Source organism: Sarcophilus harrisii, chromosome 1, assembly GCF_902635505.1.
Source record: "Sarcophilus harrisii chromosome 1, mSarHar1.11, whole genome shotgun sequence".
Lineage (NCBI taxonomy): Eukaryota > Metazoa > Chordata > Mammalia > Dasyuromorphia > Dasyuridae > Sarcophilus > Sarcophilus harrisii.
Window position 1 is genome coordinate 605,514,944 of NC_045426.1, and position 13,889 is coordinate 605,528,832.

The window sequence follows — 13,889 nt, forward strand, 5'->3', positions numbered from 1 at the left end:
TAACAGTATCAGATTGGATTTGTGTTACAATGCCTTTTGACTTTAAGCTATTTCTTTTTTATTTCTTTGCAGCTATTTGGAGGACTTGTCTGGATTTTGGTATCATCCTCCAATGTACCTCTACCTCTGCTGCAAGGATGGGTGATGTTTGTATCAGTCACAGCTTTTTTCTTTTCCCTTCTCTTCCTGTGTGTGTTCCTTTCAGGCATAGTGAATAGAATTGATGCCAACTGGAATTTTTTGGTAAGAGTTCACATTTTAAGTATATATAAAAAAATATGAATGATTTAATGTCAACTTGGAACTATTGATAAGAATAAGATAAGAATTTATATTAGTCTTAAAGTTTGCATAGTGTTTTATATTCAGTCTGGTAATATCCTGTTTCTACACTTTCATTTTAGATACCTATTCATATAGGTAATTAAGAGTATCAAATCCACAGGAATTGATGCTGTGATATAGCTGTCCCTTTGACTTTGCAGCTGGGTCTCACTGCATTTTATATTCCAAGCAAAAGAGTAATTCTGTACTTCAATATATAAAATTATCTTATTATTGATATTTGCTATTGAATAGCAGATGATTCCAGTAAACTTATTAAATTATTGCTTTGGGTGAATTGCAAGATTTCTTTCATTTTATTTTTATTAAAATTTTTACCCAGATTCTCTTCTGATATCTCATACCTTCAGTATTATTCATCATACTCAAATTCCTGCAAAAGAACAGAGATAACTTTATGGTTTTTTCTAAAACTCCTACCATAATAATAGACTAGCCTAGTTTTCTATTTTTAAAGTATACTATCAGGAAAATATCTAATGTTTTCTTTAAGATCCATGAAGTCTGTCCGCCATTTAAAAAGATCATGACCCAGTGTTTGTGACTCAAGATTAAACAATGATTTTTTATTTTTGTTTTTTTAATTTTCAGTTTCATATTTGTTTCTTTTTTCTACCTCTTTCACATCCATTCAGAAGGCAAAAAATGTGATACCCATTATATATATGAAGCTACACACAACTGTTAAATGAAACCAAAATCAATGTTCATCCTTATATATTATGTTGCCTCTAAATTCCAGTCTGAAACCACATTTATAAAGGCAGGAGCAAGCTGCATCTATAACTTATGAAAACTTATGTAATTTATATGCAAAACTTGCTTAACACTTATATAAAATATATATCCTATGATTTTTTCCCCACTTATGGTAAAAGTTTGGTTCAGGAATAGAAACTAGGTTTAAAGGTGCTATTAAAGGAAGAAGCAGTTTATTTTCTCATGTGTTCAAAGTAAATGATTAGATAAAATTATAATCTAGAACAAAGTTTCTTAATCTGTGGCTCACAGCTCTATGTGGAATTCTATAACTGAATATGGGGTTCACAAAAAACTTGGCAACAATAAAAGGTTTTGGAACACAATGACCAAAAATTCAAAATCAAATGTGTAATGAATCCAAAGTGCTTCTGGCAATATTTGCTTGTGTTGCACTGCATAATTTTCACTGCAGGTTTGGTTCCGAACATACTACACCTGCATTTTGCACTGCGCATTCACGAACATTGGCAGAAACAACCTCTACTCAGATTCATGATGGGGTTGCATAAAACTTTCTCTGGTGAAAAGGAGTCACTAGTGGAAAAAATTTAAGAAGCCCTGATCTAGAATGTGATTAACAGTTAAGGTTAAGCCCAAGAATCTTCAATTTAGTTCAGAAATATGACAGGATAGACATAGTAAAACTAAGGAAAGATACCATTTTAGATTAGAATAGTTTTAATTCACAAGTTTCTATGAAGCAGCTAAATCTTCTTAGGTTCATTTATAGTTCTATGTTATAAATATGTCATCTTCAAAATCTGTGCTTATGACTCACATATCACTAATGTTGACTTTGAACTTACTTAGAAAAATGAGGATCCTGTACAATTTAATAATGAATGTTTAGCTCATTTTTAGAGGAACACAACTTTTCTACAGAATTTCTACTAAGCTTAATATTACATTACTTGCTTCTTCAAAGGTTATTGTTGGGCTAACAACAGGCTAACATGAAGGAAGGAGTTGCCACTTGCAACTTTTTTGTCTAGGACAAATAATGACTGACATTGATGTGGTGCTTTAAGGAATGCAAAGTGCTTCTCTCACATTATAGTGGGAGATATAGTGAAAGTGATATTATTTTCCATTTTTTTTTTTTTTTACAACTGAGGAAAACTGAAACTAGGAGGATTAAAATAATGAGCTCCCTGAGTCTTAACTTTTCTTTCAGAATGGGGTTGAGCTGTAGCTATCTGTCTGTCTTTCTATCTATCTAGTTATATGTATGACTCCTGTAAAGAATTTTTGAGAGTATATGAACAGGAGTCATAGATGGATTGATAAGGTAATAAAAACAATATCGAATTTCTACTATATCTAAGGTTTTGGAGTTTATTTTTATTCAGTCATTTCAGTTATATCTGTCTCTTTGTGACCCCATTTAGAGTTTTCTTGGCAAAGGTACTGGAGTTGCTTGGCATTTCCTTCTCAAACTCATTTTACAAATGAAGAAATGAGGCAAACAGGGTAAAGTAACTTACCCAGGGTCACACAGCTTCTGAGCATCTGAGGTCAGAATTGAATTCAGGTCTTCCTAACTCTAGGTCCAACAAAAAATGATTTACTGCTTTCAAAAATTTATATTCTTTTTGGGAAAACATCCTTCCCCCATATACACCTCCATCTCCTACACACACACACACACACATACACACACACACACACACACACACACCACACACACATACATACACAGTAACTATAATCAGAATAAATATAAAGTAGTTAGAAAGGGGGAAAGGAAACTGTTAGTTGGGATGATTGAAAATTAGAAAAAGCTTCAAGATAGGAAGTTAAGCTTGAGCTTCCTCTTGAGGAAATAAGAAATTCTTTTAGGTGGAAGTGAGGAAGAATTACATTCCATTCATGTAGGATAGCCCATGAAAAGGTGCAGAATGGGTTATGAATAGTCATTTTGCCTGAGCTGGATAATGCCATTTCACTCTAACTCTCAGATAAATATATAAAAGAGCATTTTTCTGTGTCTCCTATCATGTAAATTGAATGACCCGAATGGTCAATGAGTGTCTAATGGTTCCTTCCATATGAAAGATTAATCTATATTTTTGAAGGACTCTTTATTAGATTACATAATGCAAAGATTTTATAATCTATATTTTGTTTCAGTGATTGTCAAGAAAATAACTTGGTTGAATAGATTTAACCTTGAATTTGGAATCAAAAGGCTAATATTTGAATCCTGATTTTGCCACTTCTTATTCCAGGGGCCAGTCACTTAATATCTCTTGAATTTCACTGTCTTCATTTTTAAAATAGAGATAATCACATTTGAAAAATGTTTCCTAAATTTGATGTGTAGGCAGCACTTTTTAAATTTTAAATTGAATAATTTGTCATTAGCAGCATTTGCTAATCAGAGTTAATCTAGCATTAACTTAGTCTCATAAAGTACTGAATTGAGTGCCAGAAAATATAGGTTCCAATTCCAACTCAACAATAGAACTCATTTTCCTTCCTGGGCCTCAGTTTCCTCAAATTCAAAACAAGGGAATTAGACTGGATGATGACCTCTTTAGATCCATTTCACTACAATAGGTGGTTATCTTATGACTTAATAGATACCCACAACACTGTTTTGTAATGCTTGGCATAAATACCACAAGTTGATCCCTGATTTTGAAATCTTTGAGAAGTTATTGAATGTCTGTCCCATTTAGAAGATTTTTTATTTACTTTGTGAGTCTTAGTTTATTTAGAGTGTATTTGAAAGTACTCTCTATTCAAATGACCTGCCTTTTGTTAACACATTAATGGACACCTTGTACTAGGTAGATTCCTATTGTTCCACAAGTTCTCTGGAGAAGCTAGGAGATGGTTATCATTTTAATTACTGCATCCTACATGTGGTAGACAAAAATCTCCCAAAATATTTTCTGCAGTGAAGGCCCAGTGAATGGAGCAAAGATTCTAAAGATTAGCATATGTGTGTGTGTGTGTGTGTGTAATGACTTCCTTTGACTATCTGATAAAGCCTATGGATTCCTTAGAATAAGTTTTTTAAGTCCATAAAACAAAATACCTATAACAAAAAAGGTAGCCAACTACATTAAAATACAAATATTACTTTTTTCAACTTTGTGAGCTCCACATTAAGAATTCCTGGTCTATAGGACAACAACCAGAATGGTAAAGGGCCTTAGGTCCAAGCCACATGAATATTTCTTTATTGAAAGGAGTAGAACTGTTTATTATCATGGAGAAAATGCAAGGGAGGGATATCAGAAGGAAGATATCTTCAAATATTTTGAAGAGATACCATATGTAAGAGAGATAAGATTATTCTGTTTAGGTTCTGTTAGAGAGGAAAACTTGGAGCAATGGGTAGAAGTCACAAAGAAGCAAATTAGACTTGATGTTATTTTAAAAAATAACAATAAAAATAAGAACTACTAGAGTTGTTCAAAAGCAGAATAAATTTCCTACAGAAAGGGTCTGTTTTTTGCCTCACTTGAGGTTTTCATCTAGAGACTAGATGACTACTTATTAACTGCCATGGTAGAAATTTGCTTGAGATACAGATTGAACTAGGTAGCTGCTGAGGTCTGCCAACTCTGAAATTCTATTTTGTTATATAGTCTACTAAAATCTCTATTTTTTGGTGCCTAAACACTGATTTAGCTTTCTTTTCTTTTTTTTTTTTTTTTGATTCTTTCTAAGAGTTTTATTGCAAAAGAGAAAAGATTTTAGGTAAGAGCTTGAGGTGATAGGGTTAAGTGAAGTTTTTGTTTTGTTTTGTTCTGTTTTTTTAATTAAAGGTTTTTATTTTCAAAATATATGCATGGGTAGCTTTTCAACATTAATCCTTGCAAAGCCTTGTGCTTCAAAGTTTCCCCTCCTTTCCTCCACCCCCTTCCCTAGATGGTAAATAATCCAATATATGTTGTGCATGTTAAAATATATGTTAAATCCAATATATGTAAAGATATTTATACAATTATCTTGCTTCACAAGAAAAATCAGATCAAACAGGGAAAGAAAACAAACTGCAAATGAACAACAACAATAAGAGTGAAAATGCTATGTTATGATCCATTTCAGTTCCCACAATCCTTTCTCTGGGTGTAGATGTCTCTCTTCATCACAAGATCATTGGCCTCAATCATCTCATTGTTGGAATAGCTTTCCTTTTCTATCTGTAGTTGAATTCCTATTTTCAACCTTGTTGTTTACTTTTTTTTTTTTAAAAGATACATGATAAATAACTTTAGTGACCTTCTCTTCCGTCAGTCATCCGAAAAAAGTGGCATGATTAGGTATATAAGAGTTGAAAACAGAATGATTCCTTAATTATGAGTCTCATGGAGCAGAATCTTTTAAATCACTGTATCTGTTGCAAGTGCTTAGCATAAAATCTCTTCAGTCAGCAATTGAAATATTTTTTTAAAAGACTAGATAAGTTACATGCTTAGATACGGGTGAAAAATGAATATTTTTGGTGGATTTGTGTTTTGTATTATGGTTGAAGGATGGGAGATGACTTTGATTTGCCTAATTTTGATAAGTAGATGTATATATTTGTGTTTAATTCTCCTGGCTAAAATAATTTAGAATGAGAATAATTTCTAAAGAAAATGTTCATCCAAAAAGGCTTATTTTAACCTCAAATAGCAGTAATTAATGAATTTAATTAAAACATTTTGCATATTTTATTATGTCCAATTAAGTTGATATTTAGAGTAAAAGTCTTTCTGTCATCTAGGATAAACCTATTGTTTCAAAATAATAAATTAACTGGTCATAGACAGTTTTTTTTGACATTAACAGAATTCTGCTTCTGAACTTCCTACTTCTTTTTAGAGGAAAGGGGATAATGGAAGGTAAAACCAAGAGAGGCAACCATCACTAATTGTCTCCACACATATTTACCTCCCCATATCTAGGGAGAGGAGTAGGATACTATGTATAACAATTGTAGACATAAAAAAAATGAAGTTCAAAGGTGACAGCTGTTTTGGTGGCCATGGTTTGAGACTTTGCATTTAGGAGCACACCACTTATTTCTTTTAATGACTCAGTTGAGAAACCATTTTACTGGACTTATAAAAGAAAAAAAGGTGTTAGTTATTATCTGACCCAGAAAAGAAATGTTGTTGTTGTTATTCAGTCATATCAGTTGTGTCTGACTCTTTATGACTCCATTTTTTTTCCCAAAAATATTGGAGTGGTTTGCTATTTCCTTCTCCAGCTCATTTTATAGATAAGGCAAACAGGGTTAAGTAACTTGCCTAGGATCACACATTTAGCATTTGAGATTGGATTTGAACTTAGCTCTTCCTGGCTCCAGGCCCAGTACTCTGTGCCAGAAAAAAAAATGGCCATCCTATTATGCTTATAAAAGAGACTGATATAAGTAGTTTCTTTCATGATCTCATACATGCATATTCCTAATAATTTAATTAAGATTAAACATAGAAAGTGTGCAGTTATTTAAAACATTTAATGCAGTAAATTGCATTATGAAAAATAACTTAAGTGCTTGTGTCACTGTATGATACAACTATGTGTCAGATACTGGGAATACAAAGACAAAAATGAAAATGGTTCCTGCCCTCAAGGAGTTTACATTCTATAAATGGGAAAGATGAATTCACATTAAATAATCCATATTCTGTTCTTTCCTATAAAAGCATTCTAATGAAATCCCTGATATAATTAGTAATCTGAATTTGCAAGAGTTATTGTAATAAAATACATATGAGGGAAAAATACATACATATGTTAAAATATATACATACATACATATATGTCAATATTAATACACATACAATACCAATTTAAACCAAGAAGGAGAAATTCTTTCTTTCAATCCTTGAGTATATGGTCATATAAACTGGACAAAGGAACAGGATTCCAAACTATGTCTTTTCGCTTGAAGACAAGTACACTTGTTAAAAATTCATTGTCTCATGATAGATTAGATGTTTTATTTCATAAAATCTAAACATTGCTAATTTATTGAAAGTAAATTACAATATTGTGGTTACATAGCTAAATATCATGTTCTTTTTAAAATCCCAACACATCAAATTTCATAATTTTATAGATTTAGGGTGAGAAAGAACTCTGGAGTCCCTACAATACCATTCCATTTTACAAATAAAGAAATAAGGCATAGAGGGATTCAGCGATCCCCCCACTCTCTTAGAATTTTGGAACCTAAATGGCACAGTGGATCAATAATAGGTCTGAAGACCTGAATTGAAATTCTGCCTCAGAAACTTAATAGTTCTGTGACACTAGGAAAATTATTTAACTTTTCTGTGTCTCAGTTTCCTCATCAATAAAATGGAGCTAATAATATCATTTACTGATGGGATTGTTGTGAGAATCAAATAAGTTAATATATGTTGAACGTTTTGCAAACTTTAAAACACTATAGGACCCAGTCAGGTCCAGTCCTAGTGGCCTTTCCACTATACGTATATATATAATACCCCATATCAGTGACTACATGAATACTTAAAAGAAATGTAATTTTGTTGATATGTGTACTTCATCCACTAACCTAGATCTTCTATCTCAATACCTATGTAACTTCAGTGCCTTGAGAGTTGTGGTAGAGAGCAGAGAAAGAGTGTGGCTACCCTGTGGACAATTTCATAATTAGACTCTCCAACCTACCTAACTTGGGCAATGGACAATAAACATTTCACTACAACCATACTGAAAGACTTTTCTAGCTTGGCAGGATCTGCTGATTTAGCTAGAGAACCCAGGTTTACCTCAATATCCAGAGAAGCCATTCTTGAATAAATGAATGATTTCAGAAAAGAAAAAGGGAAAAAAAACTTACATCTAATTCAAACTTTTTTTTTAAACATTTCCCTTTAGGATTTTGGCTATCATTTTGTTGTGTTTGTTTTTTACTTTGGAGCTTTTCTGTTGGAAGCAGCAGCTACTTCCCTGCACAACTTAAAGTGCAATGTGACTCTGAATGTACAGCCTCTTTTGAATGACAACCAGTACAATATAAATGTAGCAGCTACGGTAAGTACCAATGTCCCTTTTTATTTCCTGTTAAGCCATGTCCCACCCCAACATCATTTTATATAACATTACTGTAACTGCTCAGAGTTCAGGGCCGTGTATTTATTCCTTTGCATTCACCCCAAATACCTAGTTCAGTGCCAGGAACTTATGTAAGATAGGTCATACATAAGCACTTTGGGGAATTGAGTTGAATACTTAGTATTCTGTAAGATCTAGCATATACATATGGTATTCCCACACATATCTAGGATAGAGATAACTCAATGATTCATTTATGTGGGTTGCCTTTGTTCAATTCTAGAATAGTTTACCCCTTTTTAAGAGTGATAATTTGATGTGCACTAGAGTTCTGACAGCTTCTCTCCACCTTGGCCATGCACAGAAAATAGATACATTGAAAGTTATCTCATAGTGAATCTTTAAGTACATTGACTGAATGTTTGTTTTGTTTTAGGGGGAAGGCAACAAATATTCAGGAGCTCAAAGAATAACCAAATGTCTACCAAATAGCCATTAACAAATGTGAAAATTATTTAAAACAAGAATCTTAGTAGGAGAGTAATGCTTTGAAAACTACTACAATTAGACTTAGAAAGAATCAGCTTAATTATAAAATGTGTTTGAAAACTGTTTCAAAGTGATCTGGTCAGATAAGTCAATTTGCTCATTACAAATTTAAGAGCATCTGAGAGGACTTGTGATGAAGAATGTTGTCTACTTCCTAAGATGTAATGAATTATAAATATTTTTGTATATACTTAATATAGTATTTCTTTTCCTTGACTACATATTTGTTACAAGGAGGAAAAGAAAAAATTTTTATTTAAAAATTTTAAAAAGAACATCACTACCAATCATTTCTGGCATAACTACTTATTGTATTTATATGTTAAAAAGTACACATAGTCTTAGCCTTTAAATAACTTTAAATAACATTAGGTAGGGGAAATGAACTATGTACATATCACTTGAGACCAAAATATGCATACAAAATTGATTGGAAATGACTGGTGTAGGTAATGTTCTTAGTTTAGAACAGCAATAATTCTATGATGAAAATATAAAGCTATTGAGTGGGGAGAGGTTACCTCAGAGTTTACACTGATGATGAACTTGTTTCTGTGTTTTATAAGCCGCACAGTCAATTCTAATATATTGATTTTCCTCCTCCTTAGATTTTTGCCTTTGTGACAACAGCTTGTTACGGTTGCAGTTTGGCTCTGGCTTTAAGAAGATGGCGACCATAACACTCCAGATCAATTAGCTCTCCATGTTCTAGTTTAGTTTGTGTACTTATATATGTGAGACCAATTTGGGGATCATATTGTTTTAGCTGTGATACATTCCCAAAGTCTTTTTGTATATGGAGACACTTTATGGGAAAAAACGTTTTCATTCACATTTAGATGGAATTTACTTTTTAAAACTATTTTAACAGATGAAGAGCCTTTTATTACAGTTAAATTGGCTTCTTACTATAGGAAACCTGCACTTTAAAGTTGATAATCAATAAATCGAGGCAGCTTGGAGAGACTTGGATTCAGAATCTCACTTCCAATACTTACTAACTTGTAGTCATGGGAAAATTGCTCAATTGCTTAGACCTTCAACTGCCTCTTTTCTAAAAGGAATATAATATGTGTAGTTCCTGTTTCACAGGATTGTTATGAGGATCAAATGGAATCTTCTATTTGAAGTGCTTTGTAACCTTTGTAAACTATGTAAACACTAGCTATTATTATGAGTAGCATTAGCTATTAAATGGTGTCTCTCAAATATATATGGTCACTGGAATCCCCCAGATTTTATTGCTTTTATATGCTATCTTTTAAGCCTCCTACAAAATATGCTTTAAACTAAACAAATATCAAATAACTGTCTCACTCCCATTTATAAAATCCCCTATATGTATGATTTTATAAAACCTGAACATGGAAGGTGTAACTCAAGAAAAGACTGATTTCTCCAAGCCATGTATAAAACTCATTCTCATTACTTTATATTTCCTGGGTTAAGTAGTCAATTGTTTTCCTGTTGGAGGCACAATGATTCTTCTTAGTATCTTAGGATTCTATTTTGGTTACTTGGAAAGCTCATATATGAAACGAACCATGGTTCTTTGTAAAAGCATTTTCCTTTCTTCTTATCCCTAGCTAAAGTGAGGCCTTTATATCCCTTGATGAACACTAGAACTGATATCTAGCTCCTCTAGTTTTTTTTTTTTTTTTTTTTTTTAGATATATTTATGTTTCAAGTTATATTTCAATGTATTCTGTAAATATGTTTGTGCATTAATGATATTTTTCAAAATTGTTTACTTTTATTCTGAATAGTTTTTATTTTTATTTTTCTGAAGCTGAATTTGAATGGATTTTTAAAAAGCAGTTCTGTCTATAAAACCTTTATGCTTTGATATTGCCTGAGAAATGATGACAGATATGCAAAAGCTAGTTTTTTTAAAATGTGTATATATGTATACATATATACTAGTGTATATGTATTACATATATTAATATGTGCATGTTTGTATAATGTATGTGTGCACATATGCATGTCTACATGCACAGAAGTGTACATATATAGTTCTATATATTGTGTATGCACATATGTATGTGTATATATATATATATATATATATTTATATAGCCTCTGATTGAGTCATGCAGATATTAATTGCAATGTACCATTATTATTTTTGGAAAGGTGCCAAAATGTCTAAACTAAAGACTTAAATGGGAACATAGAGTTATATGATAGTCTTCTCCATGTTATCTCAACAAAGTGTTTCCAGCCTGTCTTAAGAAAGATTCCTTTAGAATAATAGGACCATTTGGTCGCTCTGACCCTCATCTTTTTGTGTGTTTACTAGTCCTATCCCAAAATTTGCCATGTATATGGGACTTCTTTAAAGAGTATAAATACTAAGCCAAGATAGCCAACCCACCTCATAAACCACAGGTTAGTCATAAAAGTGGCAGTGTTGGGGTAATTGCTGATCAAAGGGCAAGCTATTTTTTTCTTAATGCCCTATTATGTCAACATGTAAATTCTAGTACGTTTCATGTGAAACATATAAGGCATGATTATAATGTGACTCATTGATGTGTATGACTTAAGGAAATCCACCCTCTTTCTTTATATATCACACTGACATATGTCTTTTCTGAAGCTTCCCCTTCTCTTTGAAAATCTGCCATTTCTACATGTATGCCATTTATTCACATTTGTATCATGAATTGAATATTACAGAGTTATACACTGTGCCATAAGGATGTAGTCTCTTTTAGCTAGAATCACATGAAGTAAGTGGGCTAGATTTGGCTCTGGTGTCTCCTCTTCTCTCCCAGTAAGACATCTGAGTTCTGTGCTTGGTGACATTAAATCAAACAATTTTCTTGAAATAAAGTGTTCCGGAGGTGCTTTTGTAATGAATTGCTTTTAAATTGCTAAGAACAAAGTTTAAACCTTTATCTTTACTGTGAATACTCATCTCTATGGATTAAATGCATACTAGGTTTGTGAAATGAGTGACAAACACTTGAACAAAAATTATGGCATTTAAAAACTTATTGTGTGTCTTAAAACTGTAAAAAATGACAATGTTTGAATGATTTTAAAATTCTGGTAATCCATATTATAATAAGACTTCTTTTATAAGTGTTATGACTCTCTAATAAAGTATTCATTTGCTAATCCTTTTCTTTGCAGATTTTATTCAGGCAATTCCATATTAATTCCAGTTTAGAGGTCTAAGTGAGGATTTGAAAGAGATACAAGGTATTCAAAGTAGCTCTGGTTTTCCTTTTCTATAAAAGAGGAGAAAAACAGGCAACATTTTTTAGTATCTACTGGGAACCATGCATTATATTAGGTTACAATTGTCTAGATCAAGGGGGATCTTTGATTTTGTCCATATAGTCTGTGACAAACATTTCTTCATGTGTATGATAGCACCATAAATTCTTAAATAGTCTACATGTAGGGACTCCATTTTTAGCAAACCACATACAAAAAGCTGTAGTTGCCCTTATGATATTTAACATTGTAATCAATGACATGATTTATCCAGTTGCTAAATGATACAAAGTCAAAAAAAAAAAGATATATTTGATGATAAAGATTTCAAAAAGATCTTGACTAGCTAAATTAATATGATTAATAGGATCAATGAGATAATGTATGTAAAGTGTTTTACAAGTCTTAAAGTATTACATAAGTGCTATTGTTATTAACTATTATTAATAAGGATAAATGTAAAAATCTTATACTTGGATTCAAAAAGTCATCCTTTTTAAGTGCAAGATTGGGTAGATATAGCTAATCTGAAATTTATCTAAAGAAAAAAAAAAGACCTGGAGATTTTGTAGGTTACAAATTTAAGTGAGAAGCCAAAAAAAAAAAAAAAATGCAGACTGAGATTGTATTAACAGTGGCATGGTATCTTGGTATAGGAGTTCCATTATATTGTGCCCATACTAGAACACCTCAAAAGTGTTGTGGTCGATTCTTAGTATTACATTTAAGAATAATATCAAGTATCTGCACTATTTCCAGAAGATGGATGTTTAATTAAGCATCTAAACTGTTGAGGGAATTTGAATGTTTAGCTTTGGAAAAATTGATAGCTCTTTTCAAACAATGTCTCATAGAAGAGGGAATAGACATGTTCTGTTTATCTCCAGAAGACAAAATAATAATGAGTAGAAATTGTAAAGAGGTTAATTTAAGTTTGAGAAGTGGAAAATTTTCCTAATAATTATAATTATCCCGAAGTAGAATGTGCTTTGGGAAGATTTCCTCTCAATGGAAGTTTTCAAATAAAAGACTGAACGCTCATTTATGTTACATATAATGGAGGGCATTTTTCATATATTGGCTATGCTACTTAACCTTCTAAAGTACTTTGCATCTTTATGATTCTTATTGTCACAAACCTTTCAAATTAATTTTATGTCACTATAATCCTCTTCCAATGTGGATGCCAGCCTACTCACCTAGATTGCCCCATGGAAATAATTATCATTTGGAAATGGCTTCCTTTCAACCAGTTGGTAATAATTGTTGCTATTGAATCAAAACTCTATTTTAATTTTGAAACAAAGTACCAAAAAATATACAATACTTCAGAGGAGAGCACCAAAAACACATAGTGTTCAGAAATGTGAGATAATAATATATTAAAGCTTCAAAAATTAAGAATTTGAAAATTGTGGCAATAAATCAATCTTAGGCCTCTGACCTTATTTTTTTGGTCCTGTAGTCTAGTGTTCAAATGCAGAAATTGTTATATTTTGAGGAAATTAAAACTTAGGATGAATGGGAAAATGTTGACAGTCAACAGATACATAGTAGGTCACTATTACATACATACCAGAGACAACTAGATGGCTTCATGAGAGCGATAGACTGATGTCAAGAACAATTTTCCTGAGCTCCAATCTAGCCTCAGACACTTATTAGCTATGTAACCCTGAGAAAATCACAACCTTATTTGCCTTATCTGTAAAATGAATTAGAGAAAGAAATGGCATATCATTCCAGTGTCTTTGCCAAGAAAATCCCAAACGGGATTATGACAAGATGGACATAACTGAAAAGACTTAAGAATGACTAATTTTAGGAGGTTCTTATGGTGAGACAAAAACTTTCTTCCCTACAACTTCTTACTTCAAGCCTTAATGCCAATGCTGTCCTCTGAATTCACACAGAACATATATTTCCTCCTTTCATGTGGCAGCCCTTCAAATAGTCTGTTTTTACATCTTCAA

General features: G+C 32.1%; 1 protein-coding gene across 1 annotated transcript in view; it reads left to right on the forward strand.

Annotated features, from left to right (window-relative positions):
- The window catches only part of MAL2 (mal, T cell differentiation protein 2), a 29,929-nt gene extending 18,113 nt beyond the window's left edge, over positions 1–11,816 (forward strand). The window contains exons 2-4 of the mRNA XM_003760342.4: positions 73–243; positions 7,963–8,118; positions 9,297–11,816. Coding sequence (XP_003760390.1) covers positions 73–243; positions 7,963–8,118; positions 9,297–9,368 — 399 coding nt within the window. The 3' untranslated portion in view covers positions 9,369–11,816. The remainder of the gene's footprint in view (positions 1–72; positions 244–7,962; positions 8,119–9,296) is intronic.
- The last annotated feature ends 2,073 nt before the right edge of the window (positions 11,817–13,889 follow it).